Source organism: Schistocerca cancellata, chromosome 2 (assembly GCF_023864275.1).
Source record: "Schistocerca cancellata isolate TAMUIC-IGC-003103 chromosome 2, iqSchCanc2.1, whole genome shotgun sequence".
NCBI lineage: Eukaryota > Metazoa > Arthropoda > Insecta > Orthoptera > Acrididae > Schistocerca > Schistocerca cancellata.
The window spans coordinates 773,114,366-773,141,543 of NC_064627.1; the positions used below are offsets into that span (position 1 = coordinate 773,114,366).

Consider the following 27,178-nt stretch of genomic DNA (forward strand, 5'->3'; position numbering starts at 1 on the left):
TAATCTAAGCAATGGGAATTTATTTAGACAAATGAGTCCATTTTTTATACACAGCTCTTTCTGTTATGCCAAGTTCCTCTTAATGTCTAAGGACATGGAATACGTACGTGAGAACAGAGTAACTTTCCTTGTGTCGGGCCATGCATTGACTGTCACATGGTACACGGAACGTACTGAGAACACTCTCATCGCCTGTACTGATGCGGATGTCCAACAACACGTGACCACGGTACTCCGAGCCACTCCACAAGGTGCGTTTGCTGTCGGTTTGCAACAGTCTTACGACAAACGTCAGAAGTGTCTTGTAGCTAATGGTGATTACTTTTCAAGACCAGTAAAAGTATTTTGCTTGTAACTTTTGTTTCCTTAATTATCTGAGACAATTCACCGAAGTTTTTTAAATGTTCTTCCTGCACATTTTCAGCAAAATGCAATGCAAATTGCGATGTTTTATTCAAATCTACTCTTAAGAAGTAAACATTAAAGCTAATCTGCACTTTCTTTATGTCTCCTGACACTCGCCACTGACTTTTGCAATGTAGAAAGTACGCACGCGACAAGCGCGACAGGGGTCAGGTTTACAGCGGTGAATGGCAAAAATTTTGCGCCGCGGGGGGGACCAGGCGGCTCCGGCTGTGGCTATATAACCAGTGGCCGCCGCCCAAGCAGGCACACAGCAGTGGAACGTAGCAGCAGCAGCATGGCGTGCAAGGTGAGGCAACAGGCAGCAGCGCACTCTCGTGTTTAACTGTCGCTGTGACGACGGCTTTGCCAAGCATTAATTTGAGTTTACTTTCACCTCTCGTATACTCGTAAACGAGGGACAAGGAAAGTGCCCATCACGTATAATGCAGAAGAATAGAACACAATGGACGGTAATGAGCGACAGACGTGTCTTAGACGGCGAATTTTTTCTTGTTTTCGTAACACAATAATCATATCGACTATTAAAAGATCTTCTATTACAACATTATTGCAAGTTCCCACATGTCCATTTTTTAGGCTACTTGAGTCAGGACGATTATCAAAGAATCAATAGACATTCGCGCTATTCATAATAATAAATGGTTACTACATTATGCAGAGATATCTGAGATACTTTCGGAATTGAAATACATTACTATATTGCGTAGCATTGTCACTTAAATAAGGATGCGCGCCTTTGACAAGCAGTTAGCTACCTGGACTTCCTTGCCTGTAAAAAAATAAAAAAAAAATAAAAAATAAAAATGATGAGGAGAAAGAAAGAGAGAGAGAGAGAGAGAGAGAGAGAGATAATAGAGGGAGAGGGAGAAGGTAGAGGAAAATGGGAAAATGAAACAGTCACATAGACTAAGATCAATGATCATGTGTTTGTTCCCCACTGTATACTTTCCTGTACAGAAGTGGTTTGTGCCTTTTGGCATTATGGCGTATGAATAATTACGGTTAATAGCAAGGTTACCAAACCGGTAACCACTACAGCTGAATTTTATATCAATGCAACTGAGACAGACGAAATAAAAAGAAAAAAAAAACTACCCAGTTTCCTCAGTACTGAAGAGTTGCGGATATACCATCTCGTGGCAGAGCACGCCTCGAATAATAATAATAATAATAATAATAATAATAAAAACACTGTAGAATGTCGTAGTATGTCAGTCCAACGGATGCAGATACAGTTATATATTCCATAGAATTACATCTAAAGCACATGTTCTACTGGTCATTAGCGCTTATCAAAGAGCAGTGTCCCTGCGTTAATTCTTTTGCTTCGAATGGACTCTTCATAAAGTAGAGAATCTCCACTTTATTTTGGCCAAATTTTTCTTGACTTCGGATTCCCACTTACGAATATTGCAGATATCTTGTACAAGACCATATCAGTACTGGAAAATATGTTCTACACAAAAGAGGTAGCAGTTTTTATCTGAGACGTCAGCGGGAACGATAACAGTGTCCTCTTCCTCCGGCAGTTGATCGTCCTGTCCGTGGTGGTGGCCGTGGCAAGCGCCGGCTACCTGGGCGCCCCCGCCGTCTACGCCCCTGGCGCACCTCTGGCTGCCCGAGGATACGCCGCCCCCGCCTACGCCGCCCCCATCGCTCGTTACGCCGCCCCCGTCGCTAGGGCCTACGCCGCCCCCGTAGCCAGGGCCTACGCCCCAGCTGTCGCTGCTGCCCCCGCCGCCGTGGAGTACGACCCGCACCCCGAGTACAGCTTCGCCTACAACGTCCAGGACGCCCACACTGGTGACTCCAAGACCCAGCACGAGAGTCGCAGCGGAGACGTCGTCCAGGGCAGCTACAGCCTGGCCGAGCCCGACGGCTCCATCCGCGTCGTCGACTACACCGCCGACCCCGTCAACGGCTTCAACGCCGTCGTGCACAAGGAGGCCGGCGCCCACCCCGCCGTTGCCGCCCCCGTGGCCGTCGCCCACGCCCCCGTGGCCGTCGCCGCCCCCGCCAGGGCTTACGCTGCTCCCATCGCCAGGGCTGCCTACGCCGCCCCCATCGCTAGGGCTGCCTACGCTCCCGCCCTGGCCTATGGTGGCGCCTACCACGGTTAAGGACTGACGTGGACCAACCAACCAACTGCTCATCCTCATTTTGTACAAATTTTTGTATCCATTAATGAACATCAATATAATATTTGTCTAAACTATTTAGTGGTACATTATTACTTATTTTCATTTTCATCCCAAACCCAGCCTTTCCAATGTATGCTGAATTACGATAGCTCTCCCAAATGTACGTAATTGAACTACAGTATTATAACTATTTTCAGTACTTGGAAACTGTAATACTTACCCAATGCTGTATGCCATGAAGCACAAGTTGCAGAATGTCTACGCCATAAAGCATTTCCAGCAATTTAACCAGTTACAGGAAAGTAACGTAAATGTGTCACCATGTAAAGGGTCGTTTGAATACTGCTGTGCCTTGCTACCACTGGCCCTGAACAGGCCTCCAAAAGCCCATAGGTTCGGACCGACCGCCGAGTCATCGACGGCCAACGGGCTTCACTGGATGCAGGTATAGAGTGGCATATAGTCAGCACATCGCTCTCTCGGTTGTTGTCGGTTTTCGTGATCGGAGCCGCCACTTCTCAGTCAAGTAGCTCCTCAATTGCAACCGGTGTTACTGCTGCAGCAAGGCCGTTGGCACTGTGCTTTACTAGGCATGGTTTTATTAGAAGCGGTACGCTCTGAACGGACTTACTCAACCGGTTTTACAGAAATACTTACAGGGTGACTTGGAGTCCGAGTCACGGCACGTTGCAGCTCAGCATTTCCGCATTAACAAACATAGTCAGAGGGCACAGATGTCATAATTGACAGATAGGAATCTGAAGACATATTGATGGGAAGTAGTAGCAGCAGTGTGCTGTGCAAGGTGAGAATCAGTTGGATTGGGCCATCGGGCGAGAACAACACAGTTTATCCATGTTGCAGAAAGAAATTTCTGGTCATGTACCACTGTTAGGGAAAGAGCTCAAGGTGACATCTATCTCTGTGTTGTCCTGCTATGTAGGTATGTAAATGTTTCACAATGGTACACACTCCGTTTCAGAGAGTAAGATTAATTCTGGATCAGGTCTTGTAGACTGTGACTAAGCCATCTCTCCGTAGTATCATGTTTAAGGTTCCGTGACTCAATCGGTGAAACCGAAACATTTAAAGGATCACTTTGTTGTCCGTCTGTTTGTGTATCCGTCTGGTTACCCGACTGTTAAAACCTTTTACTTGAGGAACTAGTAGACGTATGAAGTTCAAATTTATGTGATGTCCTAAGGTCTATGGTTCCCTCGCGGTGTAATAGATGTAACCTTCTAAGTTAATACAGTCAAATCATACGGCCATTTATGTCAATATTCAGACACTCGCAAATTCATCAAAACCTACAGGGTACTTCCCGTTGATCTAGAATCATGAAAGTTGGCAAGAAGAAAGGCTTTACAGTATAAGTATAGGAAAAGTCCGAAATCATTAATTTGTAGTTATATCACTCAAAAAAATTTTTTTGGCATCATAGTACAGAAGATAAATGTTGTAATACACGGTCAACTCTTTTAATAATGAATGAAAAAGTCAATAAATTGTTATTTTGTTATTATATGAGACTGTCTCCGTGTTCTCAGGAACGGGTGGGAGTATCAAGTTGAAATTTAGGTGTAAAGAAATTATGCTTCTAAGTAAGTGGAATTAAAAGATGCGGCTGTTTACGTCACTTATTTTTATATTCTCAAATTTAAATTTTAAAACGCCTATGCTACTTCCCATTCACCTAAAATCACTATATGTGGCAAGAAACAAGCCTTAACAGTCCTAGTAAAGGAAAAAATTGAAAAACGGTTATTTTGAAATTATATCACACGAAAAAAATGTTTTTTATCATTTGTTATCCGACTTCAAAGTTAAAATTAAAACGTTCTCGAAAGTTTTGGAATTCTCGGACAGATATCTTGCCGGTATCAATGTCGATAACCATTAAAACTCGTCGTGATTCTCGATTCCTGGAATGTAGTAACTGTCTACATACATAATTGAGTTTGTACTGAACCTTCAGAGCGCGAGTCCCACTCGCATCTGGCACTGTTTGCTGGAGTGTCAGTCCCACAAGATACGCAGGAGAACTTCTATTAAGTTTGGATAGTAGAAAAGAAGTACTGTTAGAAATGTAGTTTCGAGGACGGGTTGTGAGTCACGTGTGGACAGGTTAACCAGACTTTGGCAGTTCCGCAGTGCGGACTGCTCACAGCCGTCCCTGCCGCTGCGCGCGTGTGGTGTTTGATTACTTCTGCGTCACCGCGCCTCTAAGTCGAACAAACTGTCATGCCCAACTCTTACGTGATGATGTCAACGTCCTTTGTGACGATCTCATCGGCATTGACATATCGATGGTCAGCAGCGTCCTTTATGTTCAGATGACTTTTGGCGTTACCTGCGACAAGATTATCCAACGGACTCGACACAGACTCAAATTTCGATACTCCGACGACTGCACCGGGCCTGTGGGCGTGGACCGTGCCGGACTTGGCCTTCGAACGATCAGTATTTTCGAACTACCATTCGAGGTACAGGAAGACGTCATCGTGGCGCTAAGCTCGGATGGAAAAGTGCACAAACATATAGCCGAAACATGGGTATATTTTCGTAGGCGGCTACCGAGCAGTGATGATTTACGACGGAAAACCCCGAACATGTTTCTGGTTGTGGCAAAGAGGTCAACGTCCGTAACGAATACCTGCAACGCCGCATCACACAACTACGACACGAACACCGACCGAACCACAACCGCCTTTCCATTCACCTATGTGGCGGTTGCAAGACGCAGTTCATAACGCTCTCCAAGAACTGACACAACCAATGGCGTCACAGCACCTTGCCACCGACAGTGCTGTCCGTTAACATAAGTTACAACAGGACACATCCACACTCGAAGTTCACAAGAAGTGAGAGTCTTATTCAGATTGAAGACCGAATTATTCCAACCCCTTTTCTTTGTACCGGAATGTCGTAAGTATCTTCCTTCCTCAGATACCGTCACACATTGTCAGAAGGAAAAGTCGCCCAAACGCCTCACGAAACGCAGCAAAACATCAGAATCGACCAGTGTGTCAACTTCGCAGGACGAAGAAGTGGCGCACAAATCTGACTGCGAAGACGACAAATAATTCTTCTGCTGCCAGAGAGACGCATTCTCCACACGACTGTGATTCGTCCACCAGAGACTGTGAGCAATAAACACGCCCGGAAGCCATGGAAATAGCACGCCCGTCGTCGCCGAAGCGACTGTGCCGACATGGGCAGCGCCGCCACCTCTCGCCAATGTTGAAATTGACGGACGGTTTTTTTGGGGAGATGACGTGGATTTGCCACTCCCACCTGATGCGGAGATGAGAAATGTTCCTTCATTACAGTAACACTAAAATAGGGGATCATCTTACAACGACTCCTACGATCCCTAAGGATTTCCACAATGCTCCACGACATCTTTCAACAAATAAGAGCACATCAGCAGCACGGATCCACCACAAGGCAAAACGAATAGCTGCTATCAACATCAATAATATCGACTCCCACGTTAAGGTTCACGACACGATAGGGACAGTGGACGCCGACATAGCCCTTCTACAAGAACTGAGGACAGCAACTTCATCTAGGTCTCATTGATACTAGAGATACGCCGCGCCCACGGATATGGAACACAGGCGTAGCACCAGCCTCATCTGAGAAGATGCTGCGGTTTACGATGTCGAAGATCCACCAACGGTGCCAAATGTGCATGTGTTAAGCGCATCATGCGTCATGAGACCACACTGCAGTGGTGGATACTGTGCGCCAAACCGGCCATCCGCCGCACCTTGACACAATACGGTGGAGCCAAAGTCAGGTGGAACCACCTCACAACAGATTTCTATTGTAGTGCTCAGTGCTACCTCACGGGCCATCCCCTGTCCCCAGATTGTCTAAAAGAAGCTCAATGCATCAAGCTAAAAATCTTAACGCTGATCACGTGCCGACTGGAAGAAGACATTATACGACCACGCGGTCAAGATATTTTAATGGTGAAGAACTTTCTATGCATCATAACGTTCGAAATGTTCGTCGACGTCGACAGACATTACTGTCAACTTTAGACCTACCTGATGGACGACGGCTGACATCGCAAGCTGCCATCGCTGATGCCTTCACAACGCACTACAGACACCACCATCAAGAAGTACCGATGGTGCAGACGTTATTGCTGAGGTTCCCCAGGGGATCCATCGTACACTGGACGCCGCGGCAACAACCGTCCTTATTGCGGAAGTGATGGCCGACGATATCCTTGGACCTGTGGCCAATGGATCACTGTGTCTCCCGGCCCAGACGGTTTACCGCTCGAGTTCTACAGAGCGTTCCAAGATCTGATGTTGCCACACTGGAGAGACATGTACTAGGAACTTGTGTTTGGCACTGTACTGCCGCCACCAACGTCCTTGAAACGCTTAATCATACCAGTCCATAACCTCCCCCTTCCTAATCGGCCTACTGGATTGCGATGTAACTGACCGTGATTGCGTAAGCCTAATGAAAATTTGCAGTTAGCAAAGCTAACACCTGTTGGTTGGAGAAAAGTATATAACAGCCTCTTCTGAAGAAGAATCTATTCTAAAGTTAACCTAAGTACTAATGATAATTTTGTAATGGGTGGAGTATAGTGCAATCGCTCACTATCCGCACAGGGGGAAGAAGGGTACCAGGTAACATTTAGTACAAAAATCACTAATAACACAAAGAAAACACTGATTAACTAAAAAGGAGATAATTAAACAGCCCCTCGCCATCTAGAGCAATAAATCTCCAGAAATTGAGAAAGGTAATAGCAAAGAAATTTAATAAAATAATCACTGGTGTGGCAACAGAAGGTTATCACGCTTTTCCACAGCTCAACAGTTCACGAGAAAATAAATGAATCAGAGAGCACTGAATTTACAATTAATTATTCTGAAATACAAAATTTTGAAAGTAAAATCGAATGTACACTCCTGGAAATTGAAATAAGAACACCGTGAATTCATTGTCCCAGGAAGGGGAAACTTTATTGACACATTCCTGGGGTCAGATACATCACATGATCACACTGACAGAACCACAGGCACATAGACACAGGCAACAGAGCATGCACAATGTCGGCACTAGTACAGTGTATATCCACCTTTCGCAGCAATGCAGGCTGCTATTCTCCCATGGAGACGATCGTAGAGATGCTGGATGTAGTCCTGTGGAACGGCTTGCCATGCCATTTCCACCTGGCGCCTCAGTTGGACCAGCGTTCGTGCTGGACGTGCAGACCGCGTGAGACGACGCTTCATCCAGTCCCAAACATGCTCAATGGGGGACAGATCCGGAGATCTTGCTGGCCAGGGTAGTTGACTTACACCTTCTAGAGCACGTTGGGTGGCACGGGATACATGCGGACGTGCATTGTCCTGTTGGAACAGCAAGTTCCCTTGCCGGTCTAGGAATGGTAGAACGATGGGTTCGATGACGGTTTGGATGTACTGTGCACTATTCAGTGTCCCCTCGACGATCACCAGTGGTGTACGGCCAGTGTAGGAGATCGCTCCCCACACCATGATGCCGGGTGTTGGCCCTGTGTGCCTCGGTCGTATGCAGTCCTGATTGTGGCGCTCACCTGCACGGCGCCAAACACGCATACGACCATCATTGGCACCAAGGCAGAAGCGACTCTCATCGCTGAAGACGACACGTCTCCATTCGTCCCTCCATTCACGCCTGTCGCGACACCACTGGAGGCGGGCTGCACGATGTTGGGGCGTGAGCGGAAGACGGCCTAACGGTGTGCGGGACCGTAGCCCAGCTTCATGGAGACGGTTGCGAATGGTCCTCGCCGATACCCCAGGAGCAACAGTGTCCCTAATTTGCTGGGAAGTGGCGGTGCGGTCCCCAACGGCACTGCGTAGGATCCTACGGTCTTGGCGTGCATCCGTGCGTCGCTGCGGTCCGGTCCCAGGTCGACGGGCACGTGCATCTTCCGCCGGCCACTGGTGACAACATCGATGTACTGTGGAGACCTCACGCCCCACGTGTTGAGCAATTCGGCGGTACGTCCACCCGGCCTCCCGCATGCCCACTATACGCCCTCGCTCAAAGCCCGTCACCTGCACATACGGTTCACGTCCACGCTGTCGCGGCATGCTACCAGTGTTAAAGACTGCGATGGAGCTCCGTATGCCACGGCAAACGGGCTGACACTGACGGCGGCGGTGCACAAATGCTGCGCAGCTAGCGCCATTCGACGGCCAACACCGCGGTTCCTGGTGTGTCCGCTGTGCCGTGCGTGTGATCATTGCTTGTACAGCCCTCTTGCAGTGTCCGGAGCAAGTATGGTGGGTCTGACACACCGGTGTCAATGTGTTCTTTTTTCCATTTCCAGGAGTGTAGTTTCTGGTTAAATGAATGACTGGCTTAACTGAAACTGTGTTATATAAAAAAAAGCTTCCAGTAATCTCAGTGAAATGAAATGCAAAATTTAGAAAGAGGCGAGCAATTGACTTTTGATTATTGAAAGACTGAAAAGAATTTATTTTAAGCAAGTGAGGAACTGATTTTGCTTTTAAATAACAACAATAAAATACATAGCAAACCGCGAGTCATGGACTGTGCGGCTGGTCCCGGGGGATGTTCGAGTCCTCCCTCGGGCATGGGAGTGTGTGTTTATCCTTAGGATAATTTAGGTTAAGTAGTGTGTATGCTTAGGGACTGATGACCTTAGCAGTTAAGTCCCATAAGGTTTCACACACATTTGAACATTTTTGAACCAAACCGCGAGAAGTCACTCGCCAAGCTAAATACATAATAAACGAAATTGCTTACTCTTAATTTGTGATGTATCTTTAGTTATTAGTTTTGCCAGTGACATTTTTCTTTGCTTTAAGTAGCCTCTGTTATACAATATAATAATGAACAGTTACTGAGGCATAAAATTTAGCCCGAAACTGGTCATTAGCAAAGACATAAAACTGGCAATAAATAGTTAACCAGTTTTCGTATTCTTACGACACTCGGTGTTTGCATTGAAAGGGAAGGGGCAGTGCTTGGTAATGTCTGAGGACAATGACAGCACAGGTGCCCTACAAGTTTTAAAATGGCTCTGAGCACTTAGAACTACTTAAACCTAAATAATCTAAGGACATCACACACATCCATGCCCGAGGCAGGATTCTAACCTGCGACCGGAGCGATCGCACGGTTCCAGACTGTAGCGCGTAGAACCGCTCGGCCACTGTGGCCGGCTAGAAGTTTTAACTATTGCAGGTTATTATTCAGCTTAGCAGTACTTTGTGATAGAAATGTTTCCTGGGTAATACCTACGTAAGTTTATAATTTTTCACTTAACAGTATTACGATGTTGTAGCTGTGCGGACGACGAAGACTGTACCGACGACAATCCCGAGCTGCCGCTGTTGTTGCTGCCGCTGCTGTTCGACTAGAGCCCCGAGTCGTCTCCAGACTCACGGATAATCATGGTACGGGCAATAGTTTGACTTACAGATTCCTCCGCCTGTCCAATCCTATCGTCCTACTAATACTCGCAGATTAACGAATCAGGCGCGTCTACACTGGTGCGAGCATAGCTGGACATTGCGTCGGCGGGCGCGCCCCACAAATACTTATGAAAGGGTGTTCTGCCTCCTTTATGCTCGCAACGCGGCAGAGGCTCTCAATACGCAAAGATGAACAACGGCACAGCTAATTCCATTTCGTCGTTACGTTGGATACATTTAATTAAAGGTACCTTGGTTTTTACCGAGCACTTTACAATATTTTCATTATAATTACAATCAATTATGTACAGTTAGAAATAAATACACTATTACATCGATTACGTATGAAATATACTTTCTGTAGTGAAGTCTTCAGAATCGTAAGTACAATACAAATGAAATGTCGTGTGACGAGGGCCTCCCGTCGGGTAGACCGTTCGTCTGGTGCAAGTCTTTCTATCTGACACCACTTCGGCGACTTGCGCGTCGAAGGGGATGAAATGATGATGATTAGGACAACACAACACCCAGTCCCTGAGCGGAGAAAATCTCCGACCCAGCCGGGAATCGAACCCTGGCCCTTTGGATTGACAGTCTGTCGCGATAACCACTCAGCTACCGGGGGCGGACACAATACAAGTTATCAACCGATATAAAACGGCGAAAAATTTGGAATGGTGCAGAAGGTATTTTATCTGCATTTTCGGCATTACAAGTCCCGAAACCTGCAGGAGGAACACGACTTGATAGCTACCGGCTGGTCACGTTACTAAATTTCGATTTCAAGATTTCCATGCGTCTTCTAGCTATGCTATGTGTCCCATGAATAAATCAGCTTAGGTGGTGATAATAACATCCAGACCATCGTCGGTGAATTCGAGATGTGACCGCCGTGGGGCAAAACATTTCCCACTTACAGGCTTCTCAGTCTCCATGGACTGGATAGTGATTCCCCCGACGTTCACGAAGATGTGAACAAAAAAAAAAAAAAAAAATAAAAAAAAAATGTTCAAATGTGTATGAAATCTTATGGGACTTAACTGCTAAGGTCATCACTCCCTAAGCTTACACACTACTTAACCTAAATTATCCTAAGGACAAACATACACACCCATGCCAGAGGGAGGACTCGAACCTCCGCCGGGACCAGCCGCACAGTCCATGACTGCAGCGCATCAGACCGCTCGGCTAATCCCGCGCGGCGCAGATGTGATCACGTACCTCCTTGAAGGGGAGGAGTCCATGCTTCTCGTCATTAGAAGACGCAGAGAATCTATACGGATGAAACGCTCAGTACGGCAGGATTGCCCACTGTCGACCTCGCTTTACGCCACTGCGATGGGACCATTTATCTGCGGACTACGGCGACACTTCATGGGTATTTCACTCTCGGAGCACGTGTTCTGCTGCCATACCTATGCGGGCGACTTGCCACTCGTCGCATGTTCAGTGTTCGAAATACAAGCCACGATACAATGGGTTTTACCCGTTACAGTGCAGGGAGAGGGAGTACTATGAAGGTTGCAAAACCACGCACCATTAAGAACGGCCGTGGCCTTCCCACAGATAGCGTGGCTCTCTTTCAGCCGGTGGACACCCTCCGCTCTCTCAGAGCGGTGGGTACGTGAGAAATTCGCCGTACCTCGACGATCAGTTTTCTGGCGCTATTGCAACGCCTTTGGGTAAACATACAGAGCCACCTACCACGTCTACTAAATACACTCCTGGAAATTGAAATAAGAACACCGTGAATTCATTGTCCCAGGAAGGGGAAACTTTATTGACACATTCCTGGGGTCAGATACATCACATGATCACACTGACAGAACCACAGGCACATAGACACAGGCAACAGAGCATGCACAATGTCGGCACTAGTACAGTGTATATCCACCTTTCGCAGCAATGCAGGCTGCTATTCTCCCGTGGAGACGATCGTAGAGATGCTGGATGTAGTCCTGTGGAACGGCTTGCCATGCCATTTCCACCTGGCGCCTCAGTTGGACCAGCGTTCGTGCTGGACGTGCAGACCGCGTGAGACGACGCTTCATCCAGTCCCAAACATGCTCAATGGGGGACAGATCCGGAGATCTTGCTGGCCAGGGTAGTTGACTTACACCTTCTAGAGCACGTTGGGTGGCACGGGATACATGCGGCCGTGCATTGTCCTGTTGGAACAGCAAGTTCTCTTGCCGGTCTAGGAATGGTAGAACGATGGGTTCGATGACGGTTTGGATGTACCGTGCACTATTCAGTGTCCCCTCGACGATCACCAGTGGTGTACGGCCAGTGTAGGAGATCGCTCCCCACACCATGATGCCGGGTGTTGGCCCTGTGTGCCTCGGTCGTATGCAGTCCTGATTGTGGCGCTCACCTGCACGGCGCCAAACACGCATACGACCATCATTGGCACCAAGGCAGAAGCGACTCTCATCGCTGAAGACGATACGTCTCCATTCGTCCCTCCATTCACGCCTGTCGCGACAACACTGGAGGCGGGCTGCACGATGTTGGGGCGTGAGCGGAAGACGGCCTAACGGTGTGCGGGACCGTAGCCCAGCTTCATGGAGACGGTTGCGAATGGTCCTCGCCGATACCCCAGGAGCAACAGTGTCCCTAATTTGCTGGGAAGTGGCGGTGCGGTCCCCTACGGCACTGCGTAGGATCCTACGGTCTTGGCGTGCATCCGTGCGTCGCTGCGGTCCGGTCCCAGGTCGACGGGCACGTGCACCTTCCGCCGACCACTGGCGACAACATCGATGTACTGTGGAGACCTCACGCCCCACGTGTTGAGCAATTCGGCGGTACGTCCACCCGGCCTCCCGCATGCCCACTATACGCCCTCGCTCAAAGTCCGTCAATTGCACATACGGTTCACGTCCACGCTGTCGCGGCATGCTACCAATGTTAAAGACTGCGATGGAGCTCCGTATGCCACGGCAAACTGGCTGACACTGACGGCGGCGGTGCACAAATGCTGCGCAGCTAGCGCCATTCGACGGCCAACACCGCGGTTCCTGGTGTGTCCGCTGTGCCGTGCGTGTGATCATTGCTTGTACAGCCCTCTCGCAGTGTCCGGAGCAAGTATGGTGGGTCTGACACACCGGTGTCAATGTGTTCTTTTTTCCATTTCCAGGAGTGTATGTGCCAGAAGCTCAGCTTTGTCAATACACACCTGGCAGCCCGGATCCCGCAGATTATGCCCATCAATGCGACAATCGCGGCCAGACTACCGGCAGCCTTCGGGTATTTTATATGTCCCGGAAACATCTTCAGTGTCGAGTATGATGCCCTTATCTTACCGAAGCGGGATGGTGGCCTCACGCTTGTTGACGTAAGAGCTAGTACCTCAGTCAGCACTTTACAACAATACTATCCTCCAGTTGTGGAAAAGCCAGGACACTAGTTTCACTGGAATGTTGACCGCCGAATTCGCATATATTTCGAGACGCCTGCTGACATCATTGGTACATAGCCCACTTCCAATGGCACACACCGTACTTTCCTTTCCGGAGTACTGCTACATATGCACCGCGCTCCCCAGGCTGGAAGACGAATACCCCCGCATCTACCGCCTTCTCCGACCGCACCCACGCCTAAATCCTGCTGAAGCACGTAGGCCCCTGGTTTTCTGGCCTACAGTTTGAAAAAGGAGCCATCAACTACACCACAACACTGACATCACCGCGACGAGGTTCTTTCTCATCAACGGCAAATATACTACAAGCCAGGAACTGCACCTCATTGCGCTGGTGGGGTCACCCTGTACCTCAATTACAAGGTCGAGGATACAGATTTACACCATTTTCAGTGTGGTGCTGCAGCAGCTGTCTGGACCCCTGTGCAGAAGATTGTGGCTTTCCATCTCCGACTGCCGTCACATCAGGTCTCTCCTACCATGCCGATATATCCTGATGCGACTTATTTTCGATCGTCTAAATGGCACGCCATCACACAGATCAGTGGCTTGGCTTTAAAATACCTCTTCTGGGGCGACATCATCGATACGGCGGACTTCTGGACACGTATCCAGTACAGTACCGTACTCTGTGCCGACATCGACATTATAGGGCCTCTTTCGTGAACTATTTAATACCCGCCCAGGAGCTGGAATCTCGGCAAAACGCGCCACCAAAGCAGGAAACGTCCCCACCCCCTCCAACGATAGAACGGCGTTTGTACTGACGGCGAGACGACGGGATGCACGGCATAGCAACTCTTCCTACTTTTTTCATATTCCTTTTTCTCTTCATTTTCTGAACATTTTTCCTTACACATGTTTAATTCACGGATGGCTTTGAAACAAGCCTCATTTCTTTTTCGTTCGCATGTGCTCTGCTATTGCAGCTATTTATTAATTATGTAAAACAATAAAGAAAAAAACGATCACAATCAAAGATCATATACTCTGTATAAAGTCTCCTCATGATTAGTTTTTTTTTCTAAAATATAAGAATTCACCGGACTGTCGCGACTAGAAAACGAAGAAGAAGAGCCCTTGTGCCCTGAGTTTTTTTGTTTTGTTACTCTAGCTAATATCTCATTTTGTCATGAGACTGATAAAAATTATTTATTTAAAATAACAAATTTATGTAAAAATTTGAAATGTCCAACAATTCTTATTTAATTTGGCTTGAAAAAATAAATACATACAAAGAAAAGTTGGTAGGAAAGGCAGTAAGCAGGAGATCCCTGGCTTCTGGTTGGAGTCCCGCTTAAAAAAAAAGTACATCAAAGTGCATGGTAACTGCAAAGGAGCACATGAATATCAGAGGTGAATAATAGGTTAGTTTCAGTTTATCTCAGGGTACCAGAATAGAGCTCAGTTGCCTTGTCTCATTTGTTAGTTAGTACTCTATAAATTTGTTTACTGTGTAGTAGTAGGTGAGAAATGGTGCGTATCTAATGTTACACAGTCGACGCTATGAAGATAAAGCTTCGGATTATTTACATGACATCTGCTGAGACACTTCGAATGTTCACTAATTGATTGTGAAGTGCTTGCTGTTTGCAGATATGTGGTCCCTCATATTCAGATTGTCTTTCTTACCGCATTTTGATTTTATACCAAAACAGTGGGATTGGGCTTACTGAAATACTCTTGGAGAATTTCAATAATTTCGTAGCACTGAAATGTGTACAATATCAAAGGGAGCGGTAAAGCAGTTGTGGGATGTCCCGTGAGTAATTTGACTTCACAGCCCCTTAACAAGCTATAAACAGCTCTCTGAACAATAATCTGTCCGGTCTTCTTTTACTCTGGACATTTGTTCGTTCTAAGATGCTTATGATTGTGTGAGTCACTTACGTAAAGTCACTTTTGCAGCTAAATACGTAGTATTCATACCGTTGCCGTTCAAACACGTGATCACACTACTGCCTAAGCTTGGAATTTACTAATGCATTCTGCCTGAAAGGCACTTATTGCTTATACGACAAATGAATGTCTATAGCTTTGAACCAATCGCAGCGTACGCTAGCCTGTACACTAGCCTGTTCAAGTTGTCCACATTGGGTGGAGCAAACTTCTTGCGCTGCTGGTTCCAGACTGTCTTTCGAGGCTTCTGTGTGCTGTGAGACCTACATTGAGTTTTACAACTGAGAACTTGCATTCCCAGCCATCAAGGATAAGGTGTATCTATTCATGCAAGAAGCTGTATTTCGTTGGAATTTTTAAAAGTTTGTTTGTAATTATGTAATAAACATAGTTGAGTTCTACATTATGATATTAAACTTAAACATGGGTTGTTAATTAGAATGTTCGCTATGCCTGCAGGAGACGCTCACAAGGAACATTCCAAAGAGTCAATGTAAAGTTCTGATGAAATTTGGCAGGTGTTTGTAAGAAGCAAAATAAATCAATAACTGTTTTTGTTTTTGCCCAGTTTCTCGTTTAAGGGGCGAAACACACACCGAAAGCTAATTTGACGTATTAGGTTTATAGGGATTAGCTTCGAAACAATGAAATATAAAAAAATCTTTTTATACAAAAGGTTGAAGTGTAACTGACGTTCTTGAAAACTGTATAATCAACTTTTGAAAAAATCAGAAAATTTACAAATCACCCCTACACCGTTAATGAATTCTACAAAATAGAAACTTTTACTACAACATAAATTAAAGAAGCTCGCATTCCAAAGTAAATCCATGTGTGATGAAGATAGTTTCTGCAATGATTTTTGGAAAATAAGTTGTACACAATGTGCTGTTGGAGTATGTACAATTTATAAGGGGCGTTCAAAAAAGAAACTTGCGGGAGTCATAACAACAGAAACCAGTACCTGTATGTTAGAAATATTGATCCTGGCTGTTGAGACACTTGTTCCACTGTGACACAAGGCGGTGACTGGCTATGTCATAAAATTCCCGGGCTGCGATGTTAACCGGTTCCACATGTGCAGCTGGACGTCATCGTTTGCCCCTCAGAGCCTTTTTACGGGGACCAAAAATGGCGTAATCGCAGGGAGACACGTCCGGACTGTATGGAGTGTGGCCGAGAACCTCCCATTTGAATTTCTGCAGGAGTGCCGCGACTGTGTTGGCCGTATGAGGTTTAGCATTGTTGTGGAGCAGAGTGACCCCACGGGTGAGATTGCCTGGTCGTTTTGATCTGATTGCTTGACGAAGGGTGGTCAACGCTTGCGAGTAACGCTGGGCATTCACTGTTGTCCCGTGCTGCAGGAAGTGAATCAGAAGGGGGCCATCTTGGCCAAAGAAGAACATCAGCATAACCTTTCCGGCACTCGTGTGGACGACGACGTCCAGCTGTACATGCGGAGCTGGTTAAACATCGCATCCCAGGGAATTTTATGAGACAGCCGTTCACCGCCTTTTCACAGTGGGACAAGTGTCTCAACAGCCAGGATCAATACTTCTAACACACAGGTACTGGTTTCTGTAATTATGCCTCAAACTCGTTTCTTTTTGAACGCCCCTTATACCTAATTAAAATATCTAAACTTTCATTTTTATTCCAGTTATTTTTTGTACGTATTTTGTTGTATTATGGAAATCGTTATTTCACTTTTTCATTTCATATTTTTTTTTAGTTTACCCTTTCACATACGTATATTAAAATAGAAAATAATGAGCAACCAATTATTATAATACAAAATCGTTGCAGTAACGATTATCGGTAAAGAAATGCTTAAAACTGATTTGTATCAGTCATATTTCAATTCATTGGAAAACCTCGACGAAGAGAACTGCCAATGTACTAGTGACTGCAGCTTCATTATACTTTTTCTCAGGTCGAGATTGACCTCATATCACGCAGCAGAACTAGATCTCAAAATCTTTTCACAAAGTCGTTCCTACATTGAAAGCCGTATGCATCAACTGCTGTATTTGCTCTGTCGTGCCTTTTTGGATCACCAGATCACTGAAGATCACAGAAAAACACTTGTTTTGTTGTATTATTGAAATATGAATGAATAAAATATGTTCAAAGACAGAAATCACTTTGTATGAAGTTATCGTGATGAGTGATAAGTTATGCGTTGTAGTTAGATGCGTTATAATGATTTTTTGTGTGTAAAGACAGTATTGAGAGCTTTACTACGGATTGAAGAACAGAACGCCAGACCATTACTGTAAAAATTGATATTTCAAAGTACTACATACGAGGTAACGAAACCTGAAAGCAACATGGACAACAATGAATACTAAGATTTTAAAACAGTCTGGCACAAATGAAAGATAGTATGTGACAAACATTTTGTGAACTGGGCCCATCCGTGTGAGTCGACTGCACAGACTTCGCCCAAGGGAGCAGTGAAGATTAACACTAAATCATTTCGGTGCCAGATGGAATATTACGATCTCTGCAGAAAAACAGTAGATATGCTAATGCTAATCTTGTTTTGTCACATCCGGGCATATTTACATTTTAGCGTTGAATAGAACCTTTCCAGTGACTAATATTGTCCTATGAGTCCTTCTTCAAGGTTGTAAAAGGAGGTAAATGTGTAAATAGGCTGTTTAGGTTTTTATATTGGTAACGCCACGTAGCGCTCTGTATGAAAATCACTGGTTGTGCTGTGTGAAGTCTGTGGCCTGTCTGCATTGCTGGATAATTGCTATTGTAGTGTTGGGCAGCTCGATGTTTAACAGCGCGTAGCGTTGCGCAGTAGGAGGTGAGCCGCCAGCGGTGGTGGATGTGGGGAGAGAGATGGCGGAATTTTGAGAGCGGACGATCTGGACGTGTGTCCATCAGAAAGAGTAAATTTGTAATATTGGATATCATGGACAAATGAAAACGGATTAGTTCCTGGAAGCCTTGGGGAGTGTCAAAATGGCCTCTTGCGCAGTACATAAAAATTAAGCGAGTATAATTCTCTCCCTTTTTAAGAGCTTGCAGTCTTTAACTTTTCGATTCCACGATCAAAACGTAAAACGACTAATAGTTTTCTCCAGGTCACCTCATTAGAGAAGCCCTCTGCCTCCTGCATAGCACTCTAAAGCGTGACAGGTGTTTAGCGAGTGAGGTGGCGCAGTGGTTAGCACACTGGAATCGCATTCGGGAGGTCGCCGGTGCAATCGTGCGTCCGGCCATCCTGATTTAGGTTTTCCGTGATTTCCCTAAATCGCTCCAGGCCAATGCGGGGATGGCTCCTTTGAAAGGGCACGGCCGACTTCCTTCCCCGTCCTTCCCTAATCCGATGAGACCAATGACCTCGCTGGTGGGTCCCTTCCCTCAAACAACCCCACCCCAGAGACATGTATTTTTTTTCTAGAGCGTAAAAATAACAATAATCATGAAATATGGCACTAGGATATAACCCGTTCGTACCTCTTCCGCTAATGTAAATCCATTTTGAGTGCTGCGACTAACGATTCTATCGAGAATCATCCTCAAATTGGGTGTGTATCTGATTTTCAGAATTATTAAATAATTTTTCTCTCACTAAGCAATCAACAACTTTTCCACCCCCATCAGTAACGCGAGTCACTAAAACTAAACTACGCCCGAACAAGCCATGAAGGCTCAGCGGCACTGACCGGCCGCCGTGTCATCCTCAGCACACAGACGTCACTGGATGCAGATACGAAGGGACATGTGGTCAGCACTCCGCTCTCACGGCCGTATGTCGGTTTACGAGACCGGAACCGCTACTTCTCAATCAAGTAGCTCCTCAGTTTGCCTCACAAGGGCTGAGTGCACCGCGCTTGCCAACAGCCCTCGGCAGACCGGATGGTCACCCACCCAAGAGCTAGGCCAGCCCGACGGCTCTTAACGTTGGTGATCTGACGGGAACCGGTGTAACCACTGCGGCAAGGACGTTCGCAAACGGGAGTCACACCGAAAGAGATTTTACACGACTTTGGAAACCCATACCTATATTGTGAAATATTTCATATTCCTTTATTAATGACATTAGAAGAATGTGCAAATTAAGAGAATAATTGCATCAATCAGTGACCACCGTTTATCCCTCCATTTCCTTACATAACACTGCAATGGTGCTGAAACGAAAGATCGCAGTAATCTAAGCAATGGGAATTTATTTAGACAAATGAGTCCACTTTTTATACACAGCTCTTTCTATTCTGCCAAGTTCCTCTTATTGTCTAAGGATATGGAATACGTACGTGAGAACAGCGTAATTTTCCTTGTGTCAGACCATGCGTTGACTGTCGCATGGTCTACTGACACACTGCACTGATGCGGATATCCAACAACACGGGGCCACAGTGCTTCGAGCGACTCCAGAAGATGCGTTTGCTGTCGGTTTGAAACAGCCTTGTGGCAAATGTCAGAACTGTGCAGCTAATGGTGATTGCTTTTCAAGACCAGTAAAAGTACTTTGTTTGTAACTTTTGTTTCCTTTATTACCTGAGACAATTCACTTAAGTTTTCAGGCCCACCATGTAATCTGTGTTCCTTTGCACTGACGTTTGCAATAACGTATCAATGCATATAATCTCAAAAGTGAAACTGAGAGTAAAATTAATTTTTTAAAATCTGCTCTTAAAAAGTAAACATTAAAGCTAATCTGTGTCTCCTGACACTCGCCACTGACTTTTGCAATCTAGAAAGTATGCACGCGACAAGTGCGACAGGGGTCAAGTTTTCCGCGGTGAATGGCAAAAGTTTTGCGCCGCGGGGGGACCAGGCGGCTCCGGCTGTGGCTATATAATCAGTGACCGCCGCCCAAGCAGGCACACAGCAGCGGAACGTAGCAGCAGCAACAGCAACATGGCGTGCAAGGTGAGGCAATCGGCAGCAGCGCACTCTCGTGTTTACCTGGCGCCGTGGCGACGGCTTTGCCGAGCATTAATTTGAACTTACTTTCACCTCTCGTATACTCGTAAACGAGGGCCAAGAAATCACGTATAACGATGAAGAATTGAACACAATTGCCGGTAATGAACGACAGACGTGTCTTACACGGCAATTTTTTTTGTTGCTTTTCGTAACACAATAATGATATCGTCTGTTAAAACATCGTCTGTCAAAACATTATTCCAGGTTCCTCCATGTCTAATTTTTAGGCTACGTTAGTTAGGACAATTATCAAAGAAACAATGGGCATTCGCGCTGTTCAGGAGAAACAATAATTACTACATTATGTGAGATATCTCAGATACTTTTGGAATTGGAATACATTAATATAGTGCATTGCATTGCCATTTGCGCGCTTTTGACAAGCAGTGTTAGCTACCTGGACTTCCTTTCCAGCAAAGGAATATATATATATATATATATATATATATATATATATAGGGAGAGAGAGAGATAATAGAGGGAGAAGGTAGAGGAAAATTTAACGAACAAATAGGCTAAGATCAATGATGAGGGTGTTTGTTCCCCACTGTATACTTTCCTGTACAGAAGTAGTTTGTGCCTTTTGGCACTATATACATATTGTATGAATAAGGCGGTTAATAGCAAGGTGTGTGGTTTGAGAGTGGGCGTGTCAGAGTCAAACTGGTAACCACTAAAGCTGAATTTTATATCAGTGCAACTGAGACAGACGAATAAAAAAAAATATCCAATTTCCTCAACACTGAAGAGTTGCGGACCTACCATCACGTGGCAGAGCACGCCTCGAATAAAAAAAACACTTTAGAATGATATAATATATTAGTCTAACGGATGCAGATGCAATTAAATATTCCATAGAATTACATCTAAAGCACACGCTCTACTGGTCACTAGCGCTTATCAAAGAGATATGTCGCTGCTTTAGTTCTTTTGCTTTGAATGGACTCTTCATACAGCAGAAAATCTCCACTTTATTTTTGCCAAATTTTTCTTGACTTCAGAGTCCCACTTAGGAGTATTGCAGACACCTTCTACAGGGCCATACGAAAACTGGAAAATATGTTCTAGACAAAAGAGGGAGCACTTTTTATCTGGGACTGAGTTGTCAGAGCGGGAATGTTAACAGTATTCTGTTTCTTTGGCAGTTGATCATCCTGTCCGTAGTGGTGGCCGTAGCAAGCGCCGGCTACCTGGGCGCCCCCGCCGTCTACGCCCCTGGCGCACCTCTGGCTGCCCGAGGATACGCCGCCCCCGCCTACGCCGCCCCCATCGCTCGTTACGCCGCCCCCGTCGCTAGGGCCTATGCCGCCCCCGTCGCCAGGGCCTACGCCCCAGCTGTCGCTGCCGCCCCCGCCGCCGTGGAGTACGACCCGCACCCCGAGTACAGCTTCGCCTACAACGTCCAGGACGCCCACACTGGTGACTCCAAGAGCCAGCACGAGAGTCGCAGCGGAGACGTCATCCAGGGCAGCTACAGCCTGGCCGAACCCGACGGTTCCATCCGCGTCGTCGACTACACCGCCGACCCCGTCAACGGCTTCAACGCCGTCGTGCACAAGGAGGCCGGCGCCCACCCCGCCGTTGCCGCCCCGGTGGCCGTCGCCCACGCCCCTGTGGCCGTCGCCGCCCCCGCCAGGGCTTACGCCGCTCCCATCGCCAGGGCTGCCTACGCCGCCCCCATCGCTAGGGCTGCCTACGCTCCCGCCCTGGCCTATGGTGGCACCTACCACGGTTAAGGACTGACGTGGACCAACCAACCAACTGCTCATCCTCATTTTGTACAAATTTTTGTATCCATTAATGAACATCAATATATTATTTGTCTAAACTACTTAGTGGTACATTATTACTTATTTTCATTTTCATCCCAAACCCAGCCTTTCCAATGTATGCTAAATTACGATAGCTCTCCCAAATGTACGTAATTGAGCTACAGTATTATAACTATTTTCAGTACTTGGAAATTATAATACGTAGCCAATGTTGTATGCCATGTAGCACAAGTTGTAGAATGTCTACGCCATAAAACATTTCCAGCAATTTAACCAATTACCAGAAAATAAGGTAAATCTGTCACCATCTAAAAGGTTGTTTGAACAGTGCTGTGCCTTACAACCATTGGCTCTGAACAGGTTGCGAATGGATCAAAGGTACCGACCGACCACCGTGTCATCCTCAGCCATTAGGCTTCACTGGATGCAGGTATAGAGAGGCATGTCGTCAGCACATCCCTCTCCCTGTCGCTGTCGGTTTTGCAGATGCTACTTCTCAGTCAAGGAGCTCCTCAATTGAAGCCAGTCTTACTACTGCGGCAAGGCCGTTGGCACTGTGCTTTACTAGGCATGATTTTATTGGAAGTGGTACGCCCTTGCCTTACCTCTGAGCTTTCATCTCTGAGCGGACTTACCCGACGGGTTATACAGAAATTTCACGGCACGTTGCTGTTCAGCGTTTCCACATTAACAAACATAGCCAGAGGGGACAGATGTCATAATTGACAGATAGGAAGCTGAAGACATTGGTGGGAAGCAGTAGTAGCAGTATACAGTGCAAGGTGAGAACCAGTTGCATCGAGCCATCGGGTGAGAACAACACAGTTTATCCATGTTCCAGAAAGAAATTTCTGGTCATGTACCACTATTACGGAAAAAGCTCAAGGTGACATCTAATTCTGCGTTGTTCTGCCATATAGGTATGTATTACTTTTTCAAGTAATTGTTGCACAACGGTACACACGCCGCTGCAAACTGTAAGATTAATTCTGGATCAGGTCTTGTAGACTGTGACTAAGCCATTTCTCCGTAGTATCATATTTAAAGTTCCGTGACTCAATCGGTGAAAACTAAACATTTAAAGGATCACTTTGTTGTCCGTCTGTTTGTATATCCGTCTAGTTATACGACTGTTAAAACCTTTTACCTCAGGAACGAGTAGACGTATCAAGTTCAAATTTAAGTGATGTACTAAGGTTCCCTGGCGGTGTACTAAATGCACTCTTCTAAGTAAATACAGTCAAAACATACGGCCATTTGTGTCACATTCTCTGAGACTCGCAAACTTATTAAAAGGTATAGGCTACTTCCCATTGACCTAGAATCATGAACTGTGGCAAGAAACATGCCTTAACAGTCCTAGTAAAGGAAAAAAATCCTAAAAGTCTTCATTTGAAATTATATCACACAAAAAAAAATATCTTTTTTGTCATTTGTTATCCGACTTCAAAGTTAAAATTAAAGCATTCTCGAAAGTCTTGGAATTGTTGTACATACATCTTGACGGTATCAGTATCGACAAAAAGCAAAAATCGGTTCCCCGACTGCAGAACTGTGTACACACCTAATTAAATTTGTGCGACGGTGAGTCTCACTCGCATATGGCCAATTTGTTTCCTGGAGTGTCAGTCCCAGAAAATATGCAGGAGAACGTCTGTTAACTTTGGATAGTAGAAAAGAGGTACTGCTCGATGTGTAGTTTCGAGGACGGGTTGTGAGTCACGCGTGGATTAGCTTAACCAGCATCTGCCTCTGGCAGTTCCGCTGTGCGGATCGCTCACAGCCGTCCCCGCCGCCGCACGCGTGGTGTTTGTTTACTTCCGCGTCACAGCGCCTCCAAGTCGAACAAACTGTCATGGCCAACTCTTACGTGATGATGTCAAGATTCCTTGTGACGATCTCATCGTCGTTGACCTATCGATGGTCAGCAACGTCATTTATGTTCAGATGACTTCCGACGTTGCCTGCAACAAGATTATCCAACGGACGCGACACCCCGACGACTACATCACATCGGGCCTGTGGTTGTGGGCCATGCCGAACTTGGGCTTCGAACGATCCGTGTTCTCGAACTGCCTTTCGAGGTACAGTCCGCCACTCGTGGTCTCGCGGTAGCGTTCTCGCTTCCCGAGCACGGGGTCCCGGGTTCGATTCCCGGCGGGGTCAGGGATTTTCACCTGCCTCGAGATGACTGGGTGTTTGTGTCGTCCTCATCATTTCATCATCATCCAGGAAAGTGTCGAAATTGGACTGAGCAAAGGTTGGGAAATTGTACGGGCGCTGATAACCACGTTGTTGAGCGCCCCACACACCAAACATCATCATCATCATCGAGGTGCAGGAAGAAGTCATCGCGGAGCTAAGCCCTTATAGAAGAGTATACAAACGTGTAGCCGAAACACGGGTACATTTTAGTTGGCTGCTGCCGAACAGTGATGAGTTACGACGGTCAACCCCGAACATGTTTTTGGTTATGGCAAGAAGGGCGACGTCCGCAATGAATGCCTGAAACGCCGCATCACACAACTACGACACGAAAGCCGACCGAACCACAACTGAATTTCCACCCACCTACGTGTTGGCACCGCACGACCACCCCACAGAAGACGCTGAGGCGCTGTTCATAACGTTCTCCCAGGACTGACACAACCGAAGGCGTCACAGCAGGTTGCCACCGACAATGCTGCCCGTTAACATAACTTCCAACCGGACCCACCCACACTCGAAGACCACAAGCATACCCGTGAGGGTCTTATGGAGACTGAAGACCGCATTATCCCAGCAGCGGCTTTTGTACCGGAACGACGGGAGTCACTTTCTTCCTAAGACATCGACACACATTCCCGGAAGGAAAAGTAGCCCTAACGGAGCAGGAAACGCAGCAAGACATCAGAATCGACCATTGAGTCAACTTTTCAAGACGAAGAGGTGCCGCAAAAATATGACTTCATACACGAAATCTTCTGCTGCCAGGAAGACGCATTCTCCCCAAGAATGACATTCTTGCACCAGAAATTGCGAGCAAGAATCACGCCCGGAAGCCGTAGAAATAGCACGCCCGTCGTCGCCGAAGCGACTGCGCCGACTCGGCCAGCGCCGCCACCTCTCGCCAATGTTGAAACCTACGAACCGTTGTTATGGGCGGATGATGGGTTCAAGTGGCTCTGAGCTCTGACTTAACTTCTGAGGTCATCAGTCCCCTAGAACGTAGAACTACTTAAACCTAACTAACCTAAGGGCATCACACACATCCATGCCCGAGGCAGGATTCGAACCTGCGACCGTAGCGGTCGCGCGGTTCCAGACTGTTGCGCCTAGAACCGCTCGGCCACTCCGGCCGGCCCAGATGGGGATTTGCCACTCCAACCTAAAATGAGAAATTATCCCACGACGACTCCTGCCCTATGGGCTTCCACAATCCTCCGCCTCAAAGTTCAGCAGCTATGAGCATATCGTCAGCACGGATCCCCCACCAGGCATACCACTTTACCAGGCTACCACTTTAAGTTTCAAGTACTGCACAACACGACAGGTGCAGCGGACATCGACATAGCCCTTCTACAAGAACTGAGGACAGCAACTTGATCTTGGTCACATGGATACGAGAGGTGGATATGGAATACTCGTGTAGGACCACCCTCCTCCGAAAAGGGCTTGCAGTTTCTAATGTCGCAAATCTACCTGACATGTGAGGGAATCAGAATCATAAAACTACACGCCCTATGGGATAGCTCCTAGGTCCATGCAAAGGTTATCACGCCTTTATTTCTCGGAAATACAATCACCTCATTGTGGTCGGAAATCTCAATTGCGATTTTGAGCGTACATACGAATAACCAAATTTCACCACATGCCCAGAACTTGGCTTTTTTGTCCGCCGCCTTCGTCTCATCGGCACTTGAAGACGGAGAGTGGTACACAGTGATCGCCCGGGGCGTCACACATCACGAGACACTGCGCCGGCCGGCTCAATAAAATATGTATGTCTGACACATTCTATCTTCTCCACGCGGAACATTGGCCATCTGTCTTTTCGGAATATGAAATCTACATCTGTACCATCGACCTTTATAGACAGTCTACATGGCGCAGCGCAGACAGTCTATACGGGGCAGCGCAGGACCCTGAAAACTCAACACTGCGCTATTGCGAGACTCCGAATGTCGACAACGGGTGGCAGAAGCTTGATATGCTTGTGTTAAACGCATCATGCGGTACGAGGCCACACTGCAGTGGTGGATACTGTGTGCCAAACCGGCCATCCGCCGCATCTTGACACAATATGGTAGAGCCAAAGCCAGGTGGAACCGCCTCACAACAGATTTCTACTATATTGCTCAATGCGACCTCATGGACCATCCCCCGTCCCCTGGGCCGTCAGAAAGAACATCAACGCATCAAGGCAGAAATTTTAAACTTGACCAGGTGCCCTCTGGAAGGAGACATCATACAACCACGCGGCAAAAACAGGATTAGTGGTGAAGAACCTTATATGCGTCATATCCTCAAAATGTTTGTCGACGCCAACAGGCTTTATTGTCAACTTCAGACCTACCTGATGGACGACGGCTGACATCACAAGATCCCGTAGCCGATGCCTTCATGACGGGCGACACACACCACTATCACGAAGTACCGACCGGTGCAGAGGCAATTGTTGAGGTTGCCCAGGAGACCCATCATGCACTGGACGCCGCTGCGGTAACACTCCTTACTGCGGAAGTGACCACCGACTATATCCTTCGAGCTGTGGCCAAAGCATCACTGAATCGGTCTAGTACTGCAAACTTTGTACGGCGCACCACTCACGCCACCAACGTCCATAGAAGGCTTACTCATACCTTTCCCGAAACTTGCATGAGGAATACGGCTTGATAGTTACTGGCCAATCACGTTGTAAGAGGTATGTGCTGCCTGCGATATGTAAGCTATAAGAGAATCTGAGACCAAAGAGCAGTGTTGACTGCAGTACGAACTGTGTAGCAGTAGCAGTAAGTTGTTGCTAGCGAGCAGTCGCCTGTCTGCGCTTGTCAGTCCTGTCTGGTGTATCATGTTGGCTGGGCCGGTCGCGGTGCAGCGATGCCAAAGCCTGAGTATTATTGTATA

The 27,178-nt window shown here is 46.8% G+C and overlaps 2 protein-coding genes across 2 annotated transcripts; both read left to right on the forward strand.

The window, feature by feature from the left end:
* Positions 1 to 691: 691 nt before the first annotated feature.
* On the forward strand, positions 692 to 2,546 carry LOC126158507 (cuticle protein 18.6). The gene is made up of 2 exons (XM_049916447.1): positions 692 to 712; positions 1,956 to 2,546. Exons 1-2 carry the CDS (start codon positions 701 to 703, stop codon positions 2,544 to 2,546), a joined length of 603 nt encoding a protein of 200 aa, XP_049772404.1. The 5' UTR covers positions 692 to 700.
* Positions 2,547 to 20,231: 17,685 nt separating this feature from the next.
* Positions 20,232 to 22,036, forward strand: LOC126158523 (cuticle protein 18.6-like). Its single transcript, XM_049916449.1, has 2 exons — positions 20,232 to 20,243; positions 21,314 to 22,036. Exons 1-2 carry the CDS (start codon positions 20,232 to 20,234, stop codon positions 22,034 to 22,036), a joined length of 735 nt encoding a protein of 244 aa, XP_049772406.1.
* Positions 22,037 to 27,178: the final 5,142 nt, after the last annotated feature.